General features: G+C 40.3%; 1 protein-coding gene across 1 annotated transcript in view; it reads left to right on the forward strand.

Moving 5' to 3' along the window:
- The window catches only part of LOC144506053 (cilia- and flagella-associated protein 47), a 384,789-nt gene that overhangs the window by 15,940 nt on the left and 350,236 nt on the right, over positions 1-18,613 (forward strand). Inside the window, exons 8-12 of the mRNA XM_078231872.1 lie at positions 3,481-3,578; positions 6,336-6,452; positions 10,729-10,863; positions 13,211-13,323; positions 16,623-16,773. Coding sequence (XP_078087998.1) covers positions 3,481-3,578; positions 6,336-6,452; positions 10,729-10,863; positions 13,211-13,323; positions 16,623-16,773 — 614 coding nt within the window. The remainder of the gene's footprint in view (positions 1-3,480; positions 3,579-6,335; positions 6,453-10,728; positions 10,864-13,210; positions 13,324-16,622; positions 16,774-18,613) is intronic.

The raw sequence follows: 18,613 nt of genomic DNA on the forward strand, positions 1-18,613 counted from the left end.
GAGAGGCAAAAACGATGATATATTTAGGACAAAAAATGGTGATATATTTCAGACAAAAAACGGTGATATAATTACAACAAAACAAATTGGGAAAAACTATCTTCAGACTCCTTAGGAGACCACTCTGGCTTTGATTAGTGCTATGTTACAGTATCTAACTTTTGTACCCCTGTCTGGTCTATCTCTTTTTTGAAGGAATACAGCAAATCATTATTCAAATCATTATTTGCTGTATGAGTCAGCAACCCATTCTGCCGCTCCACTGTTCTCTGGGAAAAGAACAACCCAACTTTTAAACTAGTTCTGGCCTTGCATAACTTGAGATTGTCACCTCTCATCCCCGTTAACTTATTTAGTTGAAACAAGCTGCCGACACAAACACAATCTATTCCTGCACCATCTTTTAAACATCAATCAACATTGGTCAATGCATCACTAAAATATAGAGTCCCTATTCTATGAGCCTATCTTGACCATTAACTGGTTAAAATTATGAATTGTGTGGTTTTCCTCTGCACACTTACAAAAACTTGGATGTCAATCCCCATGGAAGGAAACCAAAGCAAGACAGCATATTCCAACTGAGACCTAATCAATACTCCATCATTGTGGGGTCCGCAGCAGTCCTCATAGAACTGACTATTTGCTTCATGGTTGACTGTATGATCTGAATTTCTTGCTGGATGATCTTAAACATGCTCTTAAACATGGAGTACTTCACGCCCTGTTCCATTGTGCGCAAGTTCACAGGCCTAATGCTCGGGTCTCTTAAAACGTCCAGATGTATATGGATCAGTTCTCAGATCTACACTATACCTTTAAGACCTTGATCTTTGCAGGGCAAGAATGAAAGCTCTCCTTCTTCTGACTCGCTGCTTCTTGCACTGCCCTGAGTCATTGTCCATTTTCTCTCCTGCATGGTGGTGTGTGGTTCGACTCCCAGTGCAGATACCTCGACCTATTGTCTCTGAGCTGATGTTTGCTAAAGAATGATGCAATGCCTCATCTGTAATGCTCCCTGTCAGCTCATTATCCTCTGGGCGTTCTGCCTTTTAATAACCTCAAAGGGAAGAGCGGGACAAGGATGACGTTTTTCTGTGAGGGTTGAGCAGATATAGATGAATGGCTGCTGGACACAGCAGCATGAGATATCAGCGAAAGAGTGAAAGATACTCAAGAACACTGCAAGATGTGTCCTCCAGCCTTTCTCTTTGTGATGCTCCTAATGGGACTCATCCCGATGATCTTTAAGACTTGATCCATGAGTAAGGGCAGGATCTGAATGAATGCCATGCCTCCAGACCTTGACTTCCCCCTAATGTTTGCAAGCTTTGCCTGAAAGAAAGAAGTGAAAATGTTAGTGGTTGCCCAATGAGGTGGTTCGCGGATGTGCATGTCAAATTCAAATCATAGTGCTGGGTGGGAGATGTGTGTGGAAGTAAAGGGAGTGTTGGTGAGAAGTGTAGGGGGTGCAATATGTGGCATTAGATGCTGATGGAGGTACTGTTCTGCAGTGAATGGAGGAGAGTGCTTGTTCTCGGGGGGATGGTTAGTGTTGGAACAACATGTAGTTCAGGATTATTCAAGGTAATGTGAAATCTTGTTAAGAGTTGTACTCTAGCACCCTGGTCAGGTCATCAAATAGTTTCATACTTTTGGATCCAGGAGCTGCTCTTTGCACTGACATCCTCCAGAACCTGTATCTACTGCTTCTGCTCAACAGTTTGGTGGGGTAAGGATGTTCCCCTCCATCCTGCATACCTTCTCCTGCAGGACCTCCATTGTGGAGTATGAAAATATGAAGCCTTGAAGATCTTTTTGCCCTGCCATGCACTAGCTGTCTTAAGGTTGGTTTCAGTCAAAAGCTGCCTATCTTTAAAAGGTGCAAGTTGCTTTAATAACACATGAACACCAGCAATTGAAGGCCCAAACAGGCAATCTGCTTTTTTTATTCCATGGGCTGTGGGTGTCGCTGGCTAGGGCCAGCATTTATTACACATTCCTAATTACTTTTGAGAAAGTGGTGGTGATCTGCTGCCTTGAACTGCTGCACTCCATCCTGTGTAGGATCACACAGAGTGCTGTTAGGAAGTTCCATGATTTTGACCCTGTGGCATTTAAGGAATGGTGATAAATTTCGAATTCAGGATGTTGCATGGCTTGGATGGGAACTTGCAGGTGGTGGTATTATCATGTATCTGCTGTCTTGTCCTTTTCAGTGGTACAGGTTGCAGGTTTGGAAGGTGCTGTCTAAGAAACCTTGGTGAGTTGCTGCAGTGCATCTTGCAATTGGCACACATTCCCTCCACCACCAATGCACAGTGGCAGCAGTGAATGTTTAAGGTGGTGGATGGGGTTCCAATCAAGCGGGCTACTTTGTCTTGGATGGTGTCGAGCTTCCTGAGTGTTATTGGAGCTGCACTCATCAAGGCAAGTGGAGAGTATTCCATCACACTCCTGATTTGTGTCCTGAAAATGGTGGATGGGTTTTTGGGAGTCAGAAGGTGAGTTACTCTCTGCAAGATTCTAGTTTCTGACCTGTTCTTGTAGCCACAATATGTATATGGCTAGTCCAGTTCAGTTTCTGGCCAATGATCAGCCATGATCTTGTTGAATGGTGGGGCAGGCCCGAGGGGCTAGATGGCCTACTCCTGCTCCTATTTCTTATGTTCTTATGTTCAATGCTAACCCCCAGAATGTTGGTAGTTGATAATAGGGCTACCACTGGCAACCTGCTTGTTTATTTATAATGAAGGCCCCCAACTAATATAACACTAATTCTTGATCTGAAAATGGACCTACATGAATTTCTACCCCTTAAGTCTCCTATTTGACGTAGTCAAGTTTCAAACTTATAACCATGCTTGCAAATATTGCCATGCCATCAATATTCTCCAGTTTTGAAATCTTCTCCAATTTCATGTTTCATCCCATATATTTCAGTTCTTCTACTCTGGCTTCCTGCTTTTCAACAATAGTCATGTTTCAAAAGTACTTGACTCATTTAGCACTTGCAAGCGTATGATGTAAAAAGTGCCCTTGTACTTACTGTGTGAACATGATAGCCTCCAGCAGATTTAATTCACCAGCACAATCCCATATCATACTTTAGTGATTGATTTTAATGGACCTGTTTCTAATCATTCACAACACAGTTTTACAAAATGGTTGGATGATCTTCCGATCATATAAATGCATCAAATTATTTCCATCAAATTTCAACAACACAAAAGCTAGGGTATTTGAATGGAACATTGTCGTAAACGGTTTTGGACAATAGGTGGGTTCTAATTGCAAATTTGTCCCCCTTTCCTCAATGGAAACTTGTTCAAGTCAAAAGTAAAAGCCTGAAAATCTATTTTGTCTGTTCTCAAAAATATATAATTACAAGGTTTGACTATTATGTTCTAAACCCAGTTCTTTCATCTTTATTTTTAATTTTAGATGACTGTCTGATCTTTTATTCTTCTTTTTAAATAGGTGCTGTACCACCAACACGCTGGATAATTAATTTTGATTTAGATTTATTGGATGGTTTAGTGCTGGCAGCTGTCGTGGCTGCTTATTGCCCCCAACTGGTAGGTGATATTTTTATGAACTTTTGCATTTAATGCTTCTTGCTATCTATTTGGTTTCTTTTTAAAACAAGGCACAGAGGTGGTCAACTGTTGGTAGATTCTGTACTGAGACAAAAGCAAGTCTTAGTTGTAAATGTTGCATATAATCTAGCATATTAAACTGAGTGAAATTGTTTTTCACATAGGACGCATTGATATTATAAAAGTTTAATGTCAGGATTAAGTGAGAAGTGATTCGCATTGACATGAAACATCCAGACTAATTTGATCCTATGACCCACTTTGACTCTGAAGGGAATCTTGATCAGTTGATTTCCAGTGTCAGGTACCAGATTGATGTTGTATTTACCCTGTAATTGCAGCATCAGGCAAAGCCAAATTACTGTTCCCCAATTCTCTGATTAGATTGTGATTGCACCCATAATAAAACAATTTAGTCAATTAAATGAACTTGGATAGCACCAAATCTTGCATCATAACTTGAGGATTTAAAGGAACCAAAACATGACTTTAGTAAGTACACACAGAATCTGCTCTAAGTTTTTACTATTGTAGAAGATATTAATTTATAGAAGATGCCTAAGTCCTTAAGGGAAAGATAGTATTTAGTCTGCCCATGAATATGGTAGGATGAATGTGAGAACAGACAGATTTCCAAGTTGAGTGGTACAGGGACAAAGAAAGGAATACCTTGATCCACCATCAGAATATTATGTAAGGAGGTTCAAAACCAAGTAGGCCATCACGCAATTCTGTGAGTCACCTGTTGCTGACCTAGGGACTATTTCTCTGAGCTCTACTCCTTTTCCTGTGGCAATCACATTTATAGCCACCTTGAGAAAATCACAGTGACGGTGAGCAGAAGGTTCATGTATAAATAGCTTCGATTGAATTAACACTAAGTTGCTAATGTCAACAGAAGTTGGATAAAGGCTAGTAAGATACGGAAAATGGTGCTGACTTAATGAGTCCAACAGAAATAAGGTACTTTTATATCCTTCTCGTCAATAATTGGGTCTAACTAGACAATTATAATCTATATGGCGTTCCCCAGCTAACTAGTCTCAGAAAGGTTGTGTCAGGTCCTTCCTGAGAAAATGCTGTAAGTTTAGTTGGTTAAAGGCTTGAGGGACATTACTTATGTTGTATGATTAGTTCAATTTGTATTTGACTGGCAATTGCATTCTGAATTTGAGAAATTAAATACTTCAAATCTGGGAAGTCTCAGTAATCCTTTGTTGGGACATAGATAAAAACATGGGAACATTTGTAACATTTCATGGGAAAAGACAGTTTGAAATCTTGGAGATGCAATAAATCACTACTGGCCAGCTTGATGCATTGAAGGCGGAACACTGCATTTAAAAATTATTTATAAAGGATTCTTTTTAACGTCTGAATTGTATTTGTTGTTTAATATTTTGTTTACTCTATTCTACATGCATCAGCATTTAAGAAATAGTCATATAATGTGGTTGTTTACTGAAAGAAAATGGTTGATATATTTAACCTAAAATGATTACTGATTTAGCATTATATTGATTTGAAGTCCAGAATAAAATCTTAGGACAGTAATAAGATAAGTCGTGCAGCTGAAAGTAGTTATTAGACTGGGGAGGGATTTTCCACCCCTGTTTTTGGCGGGTGGAAAAGCCGGAGATTCCAGTGGGAGTCACTGCCACTAATGTGATGGTATGATAGCAAGATTTACAACCGGTCTGGACAAGTGGATACGTAGTGAAGAGAACCCGTCGCGGGGAGCACAGCCCCAAGGGGGGAGAGGATAATGCCCAGGCAATGTCTTGGCATTGCCCCAGGCACTGCACAGGGGACACAGCCCGGCGGGGCGGTGGTGGGAGCGTCTGATGCAAAAGTCTAGGGTGAGGGGTTCCCCTGGGAGGGATGTCCCCCTGGAGAGAGAGGGGGGGGGGGGTGGGTGGGTGGGAGGTGGCAGTTTTTAAAAATTCATTCATGGGATGTGGGCGTCACTGGCTGGGGCCAGCATTTATTGCCCATCCCTGAGGGCATTTAAGAGTCACATGTTTGCCACACCAGATAAGGATGACAGATTTCCTTCCCAAAAGGACTTTAGTGAACCAGATGGGTTTTTACAACAATTGACAATGGTTTTGTGGTCATCATTAGATTTTTAATTCCAGATTTTATTGACTTCAAATTTCACCATCTGCCATGGTGGGATTTGAACCCAGGTTCCCAGAACATTCCTCTGGGTTTCTGGATTACTAGTCCAGTGACAATACCATTATGCCACTGCCTTCCAGTTCAGGCTCCTTTTCCTGCTTATTTCGACACAGTCAAAAAAAGAGAGAATTCCACCCTTAGTTTGTGGTTCATTTGCTATATATGCTATTGAAACCTTGCCTAGATATCAAAGAATGGATAAGTACCTCGTAATCTAGTGTTGAATCCGAGATTCAAAATAATTTCAGAGAAGAAGGTTTGAAACAATCTGAAAATATTATAGCTGTTATTAGAAATATCAGCCAAGAACATTTTGGATGTTGGAGCCAGGGCACCACCCTTGGGTTTTATTTTTTGCAATTATATTTAAAATTGGTTAAGAGAAATGATTTGATTAGTTTCATATTCATCATTCAAATCTTCTACTGATCTATTTTAGACTGAATTTTTTTAACAAAACAATGCTATATTTAGTTAAATTTGGAATCATTTAACATTGATTTTCATTTGTAGATTTGTGCAACAAAAAATACAACTTGTTGTCTTTCTTTGCAGATTATAACTCATTTTAAGAATATGTACACTTCTCCAGCTGCTCCTGAGCAATGTCTGCATAATAGTCTGGTCATCCTAAAAGCATTCAATACCATTGGCCTAGATTTTGATATACAGGTAAACTGAATGATTGATCATTGTGCCATATCTCTTGTTTCCTGTTTCTGAACGAAAACCCATGGATGCAGTAGTGTTGTCATTTTATCAGACAAGCATATTCAGATGATCCAGATTCAGATCCTGATATGGCAATCGGGGAATTTAAATTGAATTAATTAACTAAATCTGGAGTAAAAGATCAGTATCACCAATGGTAACCATTGAAACTACCAGATTGTCATAATCACCCATTTGGTCAATAATGTCCTTTAGGGAAATAAATCTGCCATGCTTAGCCAGTCTGACCCGTATGTGACTCCAGACACTCAGCAATGTGATTGATTCTAAGCTGCTTTGTGAAATGACTGAGCAAGCCACTCAGTTGTATCAAGTTGCCAAAAACCAGACTAAGAATGAAAAAAACTGGACAGACCAGATGGTATCAACCGCCAGAACTGACAACCCAATCATCCATTCAAATTATCCTCACTAACATCTGAGAAAGCCATCCCATGGATTGTCAGTCAACAGCCAAACACAGCCATACTCATAGAATCATACCTTTCAGCCAACGTCCCAGACACCTGCATCACCATCCCTGTGTTCTGTCCTACCGCAGGTGAAATTCACTTGATGTGGTGGCACAGTGCTATGCAGTGGGAAGGGAATGACCCTGGGAATTCTCAACATTGATTCCAGGACCCATGGCGTCTCATGGCATCAGGTCAAACATTGGCAGGGAATGCTCCTGCTGTTTATTACCTATTGTCCTCACTCAGTTGATGAATGAGTACTCCTTCTTGGGTGGGAAACTTCAATGTCCATCACCCAGGAAACCAGCAAAAGGAAAACCCTACTTGACCTCATTCTCAGCAATCTATGCATCTGTCCATAATAGTGTTGGTAGGAGTAACCATTACACAGTTCTTGCAGGGATCAAGTCTCATCTTCATACTGAGGACATTCTCCGCTGATCAACTGGGTGAAATGTGGCCATACCACTCGGTGAAATAGCCCAAAGCACCATGTGGCTGCCCAGTTGGGCCATCAGAAGCAGTAAGATTGTGTTAAACCACTGCCATCAACTTGGGATAACCCCCCCTCGAGAATTACCGTGAAGCCAGTGGATCAACCTTGGTTCAAGGGACTGTAGGAGAACATGTCAGAAGCAACACCAGACGTGCCTGAAAATGTGGTTAACCTGTAGAAGCTACAACATCGAACTTAAATGCAGTGGAGCACCATGCGATGAACTTAGCTATGCAATCCTACAACTAACAGATTAGATCAAAGCTCTGAAGTCCCATCATATCCAATCATGAAGGGCAGTGGACAATTGAACTGGAGGAGGAAGCTTCACAAACATTGCCCTCTTCCATGATTGCACAACCCAACATATCATTGGGAAAGACAAACCTAAAGTATTTGTAACTATTTTCAGACTGGAATGCTGAGTGGATGATTCATCCCAATTCCTCCTAAGGTTCCCTGTTTCACACAGACCAGTCTTCAGCCAATTTGATTAATTCCCGTAATGTGAAGAAACAGTTGAGCCTACCAACTACATTAAATGACATAGGCCCTGGCAACATCTTGGCTGCAGTGGAGAAGATTTGTGCTCCAGAACCAGCTGCACCTCCAGCCAACCTCTGTATCTCCAGTACAACAATTACACTGGCATCCACACAACACAGTGGCCAGGTCAGCCCTGTCCACAAAATAACCAGAAAAATCCACTCTGGTCAATTATCACCCAGAAGATTCTCAATCTCCTGCAAATTGATGAAAATTGCCAGAGGCAGTGTTATCAAGCAACACTTACTCAGCAATAACCACCTCCACTGATGCTCGGTTTAGGTTCTAGCAGGGTCAATCGCTGCAGACCTCATTACAGTATTGGTTCAAATGTGGACAAAAGAGCTGAATTGCAGAGAAGAAGTGAAAATGGCTGCTTTTGACATCAAGGCAGCTTCTGACCAAGTGTGGCATCAAAGAGCACAAATAAGACTGGAGCTAATGGTAATCGGAGGGGGCGGGGAGGATTGGGATCAACCTGGCATAAAGAAAGGTGGCAGTGGTTCTTGGCCATTCATCTCAGTCCCAAGGTATGCAGGAATTCCTCAGGCTCGTGTCTTTTGCACAATCATCTTTAGGTTTTTTATTAATCTTCCTTCCATCATAAAGTCAATGCTGATACTTTGTTCATTACCACTCTCAGTTTTCAGATAAAGGCAGTATGCAGCAAGAAAACATTGAGCATTGAGGCTTGACCTGATAAGTGGCGAGTAATTTACACACCCAATAATTACTAGGCAATGGCCATCTCCAAACAGAGACAGTTTAACCACCTGCTCCAATATTCAGTGACATTACCATCACTGAATTTTCTACCATCACTGTCCTGGGCAGTCAGCACTGATCAGAAACCTACTGGTAACAAGACCATACATACTGTGCTTACAAGAGTGAGTCAGTGGTTAGGAATTCTGTGGTGAATGTCTCACCTCCTGACTCTCCAGTCTTTCTGTCATTTACAAAACAGAAATTAGGAACGTGATAAAATAGTCTCCACTTGACTGGATGAATGCAGCCCCAACAACACTTGGGAAACTCCAACCGGAACAAAGCAGCCTGCTTGCTTGGCAACTCCATACCATCATCTTTTGCTCCCTCCACTAGTGGACTGTGGCTGCAGTGGATAATATTTACAAGGTGCATGGCAGACACTTGCCAAGGCTTATTTGACAACATCTCCTAAACCTTAGTGTTTTACTGCTTAGTAGGTCAAGGACAGCAGGGGCATAGAAACGCCACCACCTTCAAGATAACACACCATCCTGATGTGGTAATTTATACTTAGTTGATCCGTTAAAATCTGTGAATTCCCTACCGAACAGCACAGTGGGAATACCATCAGACTGCAGACTCCGGCATTTCAATAAGGCTGCTCACCACCACCTTCTCGAGGGCAAATAGGAATGGGCAATCACTGGCGATCTACCCAGCAACACTCTCATCCCTTGACCGAACAAATACATTAATACTTCTAAAGCTTCTTGACACAAATATTGTTAACATTAACTGGTTAAGATGTTAATATAATTTCAGATATCCACTAAAATCATATTTTCTTTCGCAACCAGAATTTTCTTTTAAATAACATTGAGTTAGATTTTACCATAGTTGCCTGTAAAGTTACCAGGTATGTTTTTTCTGGATAGTGACTAAAAGCATAAGAAAACACATGAAGAATTATAGAACAGCGCAGAAGATGGCTAGTCATACCAGCTATTCCAGTGGCCTGGAAGAACTATCAGTTTAGTTCTTCTTCTTGCCCTTTTTTTGCACCTTTCAAGTTCAAATTTTGCAAATATTTTAAAGCCACAATAGGTTCAGCTTCCTCCATTGCTTCCATGTGGTATATTCCAGAACCTATGCAGAATGTCTCACCTCTCCCTGTGTTCTTAATATTTATCTTTCCTGGCTACTGGCATAACAATAAGCAGAAGCAGGGTTTTTCCCCCCAATTAATGTTATTGAAGATCTGCATTATTTGAGAATAAATTTGGTAAAGAGATCAAAGATTTCACTTTTTCGATAAAAATAGCCCTGGTTTTAGATGTGATGATTATTGTAATTTTACATACAACAGCTTATATCTATAACGTGCCATTTTAGGCATCAGAAGAACATAATATATATGACATGGAGTCACATAGGGAGGTGTTAGGCCAGACTGTTTCCATGCTGTATTGCTCTATGACTCTATGGCCGGCATTTTACCCACCCCCTCTCCGCCTGCCAAGGGAATTGGAGCGGGCAAGGGGTGGTGCTTGGGAAGGTCCATTGATCTCGGACAGGATTTTATGATTTTGGGACGAGCGAGTCCGGAAAATCCCGCCCTATGACTCTACGACAAAAGTTGGCCAGCGAGGCAAGTTCGAAGAAGTGTGTTAAAGGAGAAAAGTGAGACAAGAATGCACAGAAGTGTAGGGACAAAATTCTAGAGCCTGGGAACCAAGGCAACTGAAGACCAGGACATGAGCAGCTATAATTGGGATTGTTCAAGGGGCCAGAGTTAGAGGAGTGCAGGTATCTTGGAAGTTTGAAGGTTTGGTTGAGGCTTACAGAGATAGGGAAAGGAAAGACCAGGAAGGGATTTGAAAACAAGGATGAGAATTTTAAAATCCATCACACAATTTTACAATCATGCAGATCACTAACAATAACAGTGTTGAAGTACTAATTTTTAAACTTTTAAAATATGATGGCTTTTTTGTTGTTGATTAAACAGGCCACTGACATCTCAGATCCAAATCCCATCACAATGCTCATGCTGTGCGTTTACTTGTATGAAAGACTTCCTAACTATCGTCCGAAGGCAACTGTTGAGTTCACTGGTGCCCTGCATGCTACAGTTGTTAAACAGGTGAGTAAAATGAGGCTCCTTTCAAAATCATAGCAATTTACACACATCTTTTTCCAAGTGCTGTTTTGCAGTAATTTTCCTGCTCTGCTGAAGGGAAGGGGTTGAAGTTTAGAGTAACATTGCAGAAAACAAAACTAACAGCAGAGCCATTTGCATTAACTTCAGTTTAGTTTTCCCATTCCAGAATCTAGTTTACATCCCCTGTGACAGCAGAGGTTGGATTATTCTATTTACAGACATTCCACAAATGGAAAGTTAAGCTGTTGAGTGGGAGTAGGGGTGGGGGAGGGAATTGTATATTTTCACAGCCACTAATTTTGTTTTGACTTGACATTATGTGAAAAGTAGGAGTCCAGGCACTAAAGCTACTTTGGGCGGTATTATTGCCAGTTTAATATGATAATTTTTTTTATCAGTTGAGGTATTCATTGGACATGAATCCAATTAACTGGTGTAAATTCAAAATCTTTATGCAACACATTCAACGAGGCCTCATCCTTAGAAACAACAGAGTGGTGTTGTTCCAGAATGTATCATATTAAATACTGTATTGGACTGAGAAATCTGGATGAAATATAAAATTCAGGGGAATCATTTAAACTGTGATACTCGTTCAGGCCATTGTGCCTATTTTAGTAGTGCTGGACATCATCAAGTGAGCAGACGAGGGTAGGTTTTCCAATCCCCCTGCTTTTAATGGGAGACATTGACAACAACTTATCTTAGAATCTTAGAAACCCTACAGCACAGAAAGAGGCCATTCGGCCCATCGAGTCTGCACCGACCACAATCTCACCCAGGCCCTACCCCCATATCCCTACATATTTACCCACTAATCTCTCTAACCTACGCATCCCAGGACACTAAGGGCAATTTTAGCATGGCCAATCAACCTAACCCACACATCTTTGGATCTTTATATTTATATGACAGCTTTTGATGTAACAAAGCATCCCCAAGTGCTTCACAAAGCCACATAAGGGGATATTAGGGCTGTTGACCAGCAGCATGATAAATGAGATAAACTTTAAGGAGCATCGTAAAGAAGGAAAATAAGGTAGAGAGGGAATTCTAGTGCCTCAGCAGCTGAAGACACAGCTACCAGTGGTAAAGTAGTTAAAACCAGGGATGCTCAAGAAACCAAATGAGTACTATTACCAAAATGTCAAATTTCATGATTCATATGTTTTGGGAGTATAACGTAAGGCTTGAGGATTGACATTTTTAAATGCAAGATCACAGGATCACATGGAGGCAAGCCACAGGAACAAAGAGGGGTTTATTAACGAACTGTTCCCATCGCACTCCAGCCCTCAACCATTTGTCGAGGCGGATTCCTGGGCAGGTTCCCCTCACCCTGGGTCACCTGACCCATCCTCTTAAAGGGGCTACACCACACACTCATAACACTCAGGATATGTCAATTCAGAGATGATCTGGTGGCACCAATGTGGGGTTTAAGGAGTCTGTAGTTTGTAAGAAGAAAGCTTGAGACATTTTAACAGTTTTGAATTCTTAAAACAGTAAAGTATCAAATGTGCCTTGAGCCTACTTATAATGGTGCAGGAAGTGTCTCATGCCCCCAGTTTGAACTGGTAAACTGGCACTGTCCTGTTCTATCCCTATTCTTTTTCTATACACAGAAACAGTACATTGAAACATCATCAAAAATGAGAAAAGTCTATTTGGACTATCCATGAAAAATTGATGCCTCTAAGTATCAGTCCAATTTACTCTTATATTCTTTCATAATGTTTGTATCCACTGCCTTAGAGGGCATTCCATTTCACATGTTTACCATTTGCAGTGAAAAGTAATGAAATTTAAATGTCTGTTCACCTTCCTTCCTTCCTTCTATTCTTGAGGTCTCGCATTTGTGTCAATCACTAAAATATTAATGCTGTTCAAATTACCTGTTTCCTTAAGGGAGTTTTAAGTAGACATCTTATTACTATGCTGATCAATGAGAATGATGATCTTACACCCTCTAGACAATTTCCTGCTTTTCAATCCTTTCACTAGTGGGACAGTTAAGGCAATTACACAAGAATTTTATTCAGTTTGTTTATAAACATCATAATTTTTAAACTTGCAGTTGAAATGTGACATATTTTACTATTTTGTGGAATAGAATTTTGCAAAATAGCAAGCTGTCATTCAATTCAACCCATTGTTTTTCTGTCAGCTCTGAGCGAGCCTGCAATTTAATTCCATTCTCCACTGAAAAGAGAACCTGATGAGCTATGTTAGTTGAAAGTTCTATGCAAACAATAATATTAAACATTTAGTTTAAATGAGCGCTAAATGTTGCTCTTTCAAAAATAAAGCTTTTATTACTTTGATGCAGGTTCGATTACAGAATCCCTTCATGAAACGCATAGTGTATTTTGCAACAATAATCGGGAGTGAGGCAGCTGATTTCTCCTTGCCCAAAGGAAATGAAGTGATTGTCCCAGAAAGGTAAATTAAAGTGCTAATATATTGCACTGTTTGTTTTATTTCTTTACAGTTGAAACATATAGGAATAGGTTTTTTGGGGCACAATCAGTGGTTCTGGTCCAAATTGCATCTGTTTTGAAAAGTATTTTATCCCCAGAATTTCCATTTAGGCATATTGTATTTTACTGAATGCCATGAGTTGGCACAATCAGGCTGTTTTATTTTTAAAGATATTCCATGATGTATTAAAGAGTGACCACTTGGCAGAGTTTCTTGAAAACAATAACAACTCAATTTCACCACAAAAAATACAAACATTTTAAAACACACCATCAAACCATCACCTTTGAGTAGCCCGATTATAAATCGCTGAAAATGACTTTTAAACAATGTGCAAAATTATTTTCAATTTCTGAGTAAACTTAAAAAGTAATGCAAAACATTTCCAAACATGCCTGTCTTTGGTGTACACAAGCTCCAACACCATCCAGAACAAAATAGCCCGCATCACTGGCACTCCATCCACCATCTTAAACATTCACTCCATCACAGGCACACAGTGCTGTTGTATGTATTATCTACAAGATGCACCTCTAACAACTTGAAAAGCAACCTTAGACAGCACCTTCCAAATCAGCAACCTCAACCGCCCAGAAGAACAAGATCAGTAGACATTTGGGAACACAATTTGCGAGTTCCCCACCAAATTGCACGCCATCCTGATTGGAACCATAGCACTATTTCTTCACTGTCAGTGGGTCAAAACCCTGGAACTCACTTTCTAATGTCTCCTTCCCTCCTTACATCACATGGACTCGAGCAGTTCAAGAAGATGATTCACCACCACCTTCCCAATGTCCATTAGAGGTGGGCAACAAATGTTGGCCTTGCCAGTGACACCCACATCCCATGAATGAATAAATGCAGTTCTAGCTTAATTTACTCAAATGAGTAAAATGAAAGGAGCTCCCAATGGTGATTAATTCACTCTGGGACAATACTCAGTTGTTTTGAGCTGAGATGCTCCTAACATGATGTGAGTTCGCTAAAGACAGTTTGCACATAAAATTCTGCAATCTTATATGCCAGTTACTTTAATATAAGGGAAAGGTGCTGAAAAATCAGTGTAATCAAGTAGAAAGTCAAGTCTGTAATCTCTTTAATGATCTTTTTATTCCCCTATGGATTCTAGTTTTACTATTGCATCTGGTAAGATATTGCAAGTCCTAATAAAACTTTATGCAATGGATTTTCTTTTAATCTCCTCCATTCTTTTCATGATTAACTTAAATTTGTGCTGTCTTTAATATCTTGGTTTCACACCAACTGCACATTGAGGAAGTTAAACCCCTGTGGATACATCTTAACATTTAGATGCAGCACCTACAAAGGCCATGTCTTGCAGGTGATGGCAGCCTCCACCTTGGGGAAAGCCTACCATCCTGGCAAAGCAAACTCTGCCTGCTTCTCTCGAGTCAGTGAAAACCTCAACTCACCTCCCTAATGTGAATGGCAAACTGGTAGAAGTTAAAGATATGTCCCACCTCAAACTGGGAGGGTACTAACACAAAGAAGTTTACTCCCGTCATCACCCTCACAGTCATTGGCAGTGCCGTCCTTTCCCTGCTCTGATATTACAAGCCTGCCTGCAAGAGTTGTCAGATTTCAGTGAGGACTGTATTTGTAAAACAGAGGTGATGCACTCACTGCTGATTGAGTGAGAGAAATGATCCCTTAAGACCCTGGGTAGATAAGACTTCCTGCTGAGCGTTTTCTTCCCCTCTTTCTCCCTGAGGGAGTCAATGTGAGGGGGTGTGCAGGATGGAAAATCATGAGGAGCTGTGGAGTCTGGGGTGCCTGGCTCCATAAGAATGCTGGCATTTTTAAAATGTAACCTTGCTTACTACTGCTTAAACTATGTTGGCCATTGAACAATCCTGAACAGAGCGAGCCTTCCACCTGCTCTCTTCAATCTTAAACAATTTCTCCAAGTGAACCTAAAAGCTTAGGACCCTTCATTTACCTGTATAAGGGGCCAAACACTTGTTTTAGGTGTGCACCCACAGAACCTGTTGAGCTGTCTTTAGCAATATGATAGTGCTTGTAACACAGTCGCAATGTGAGGCGTTGAGTTTGATCTTGGTTGTATTTTTGCCCTGGTCCAGTTGTTTGTTTGTTCTATATATCTGATAAGTCTATATGTGAAAATGCCACATATCCATGGATATATTGTGGAAGGCCAAATGTACCAAAGTAATGAAAATTTCAACTTTTGAATTTAATTTAAACATGCTTTTCTCTGACAGTGGAATTGTTCACTCTGTATTGTCCAATTAAGTTGATGAATATCATTAAATTGGTTTTGAACTGAAGCTCAATATTACTATGAATGAACTGTCAAGTTTAGTCTGGCAGACAAAGAATTCTTATTAGTTGGTATAGAATTTGTCTGACGAATGGTGCTAAATTACATTGATGGTTGATTGCTTCAAATTATATAAATCTTCTCAGATGGATAATAATTTTAACTGAACTGCATAATTTGATTTTCTTGAGAGTGGGAAGCAGGGATATTTCATTTTGAGGATTGGTTTGTATGTGATAATATGGAGAGTAAAACAACCCAGCTACTGATGCAGGCAAGCCAGGATGTATCTGTGCCAGCCCTTAGCCCAGGTAAATGGGGACAGTTGGCTGGAGGATGGGTGTCCAGCTGTAAAACTAGCCACTAAATCCAAAAAATAAATGGCTGATGTGAAAGTGACCAATCAATATTGTGGTCATCCTATGTAACATAAGGAAAAATCTTAAAGATAAAGGAGGGATACAATGGAGAGTAAAATAAATCAATAAAAATTAGTTGTTGAAACATATCATAATAAAAGTACTGAAATTTCTTATTTACTTTTCAAAGAAAATAACTTTTCCATCTTATTGGTGGAATTGACTTTAAATTTAATTACGGGAATGACAGACATGTCTGATTCTTTTGATTTCAATTATTACTTGCAATGTTTTATGTGCGCGAATGTTGGTCACAACATTGCAATACAGCACTCACAGTCACATTGAAACAGTATATTCCTATTACGTGAATACAGCTGTGAACATGATGAGTTAAAATTGAGATTAGGATTGAGTGTTTATGAAGTACATGACGTATTGGAGGTGGGTTCTGAGTATGTACTAGTGGTATGAAACATTACACTCAATACTAGTAGCATGCTGGAAAATTTTAAATATTATTCCTGCAATGTTTTGTCCGTACAGTTGATGTTTGCTTATAAGAGCTGAATTGTCAACATTTATATTTTAAACAGGAGTCACGTTGATATAGTTGTTCAATTCAGAAGCCAGTTCTTGAACGCAGAACAAGCTTTGCTGATTTTTGTAACAAGATTGAGGAAAGGAATAACGGCCACCACAACTACATTTTTACTAACACCACAGATCAACAGCATTAATCCTACTGTAAGTGAATATTAACATATGATCTTGTGACTACGTAACTAGTTGTAGATCCTTTTTTTTTAAGGAATCTGATTGGTCAGTCTCGATAACATTGCTTTTCAAATTAAGTGATTCTTCATCGCAAGATCACATTGTTAACCTGAGAATTTCATGTTTTGATTGTGACTTACCATGGAATGACCTGCTCAGCATTTGATTGACAAAGACAGAGAGGGTGAAGGGTTTATTTTTTTTTACTGATAACTGTGTGACATTTTTAATGATAGCTACTACTGTTAATTTTTGAACTTAGCTTGGGTTCGAAAATATCCATGGTAACTGCTGCTTTTTCCTCTATGATCATACTTTTGAAAATGCAGCAGTTTGAAATGATTGTTTTATTGCATGTACATTTGAGATTTAGGTAGGCTATCTTGTTCGTAGTGCAAAGGATTAACATTGGCCCAAATCTTCTCTCCTTTGGAGGGTCAGACCCTTTTGAGGCACCCTGGAATTGTGCTAGGAGAACCTTTGGGAGTCCCCACGCAAGTACTGTATGGGAATTGCCTGGGAAGTTTCAGCTTCCATTGGGCAATTACCTTTTGGGTTTAGTGGTCAGCAGGGCAATGATGTCATTTGAGGCATGGCTTGATGTCATTTGGGGCGGAGCTTGACATCACCGGGGGTGGAGTGCCATGTCATGGGGGGCAGGGGGCATGACATCATGGGGAACCCTGACACGGAGGAAGAAGGCAGGGCCCCCAAAAGTGTAAGTCTGCCTCTGGGCTAAGAACTTTAATAACAGTGTAGAGCACATGAGCTCTCAGCACTGCAGCTCAGGCAGGGAGTATGGATTGGAGACCATCAGAAGTAAGTTGAAAAAGCTCCGCAACCAAGATTGCACAGGATTGAGATTGATCAGGGTATTTTAAGGAGAAAGAGCATCACCAAACCTGGGTTTACCACTAGATCCTGATGATGAAGAAGGGGAAAAACTTACTACAAGCTCAACAGCCACTGGGTGAACACTCATACCAACAGAAGAGCGAGTACTGAATATCCTCAACCTCAAAAAGAGGTCATGAGTACAGGAGCAGTGATGTCTTGCTGCAGTAATACAAGGCCTTGGTGAGACTACACCTGGAATATTGTGCAAAGCTCTGGGCTCCTTATCTGAGGAAGGATGTACTTGCTATTGAGGCAGTGCAGCAAAGGTTTATTGGACTGATTCTTGGGATTGCGGGACTGACGTCTTGAGTCAATTAGGATTATATTTGCTGGAGTTCAGAGGATGAGTGGAATCTCATTAAAAATCTATAAAATTCCAATAGGACTCGACAGGGTACATGCAGGGTGGATGTTCCTGATGGTGGGGGAGTCCAGAACTAGGGGTCACAATCTGAAGATATGGGGAAGATTTAGCACTGAGATCAGGAGAAATTTCTTTACCCAGAGAGTGCTAAGACTTTGGAATTCACTACCTCAAAGTAGTTGAGGCCAAAACATTGTATGTTTTCAAGAAGGAGTTAGAAATAGCTCTTGGGGCAAAAAGGGATCAAAAGATAGTGGGGAGAAGGCAGGAACAGATTACTGAGTTGGATGATCAGCCATGATCATAATGAATGGCAGTGCAGGCTTGAAGAGCTGAATGGACTACTTCTGCTCCTGTTTCCGATATAGAATAACATCTGGGTGATTGGTCAAGGCACTTCGGAGACTAAACTTGTGAATTCTCAGACTTTTGGGAGGGGAAATGTAGGAGGATGTAAATATGGTGCACGTGAAAACTTGGGATGAGATGTAAAGTAAAGGATTAACATCAGAAGCATATGTGATACTAATGTAATAATGGTATCAGATC

Source organism: Mustelus asterias, chromosome 17, assembly GCF_964213995.1.
Source record: "Mustelus asterias chromosome 17, sMusAst1.hap1.1, whole genome shotgun sequence".
Classification (NCBI taxonomy): Eukaryota; Metazoa; Chordata; class Chondrichthyes; order Carcharhiniformes; family Triakidae; genus Mustelus; species Mustelus asterias.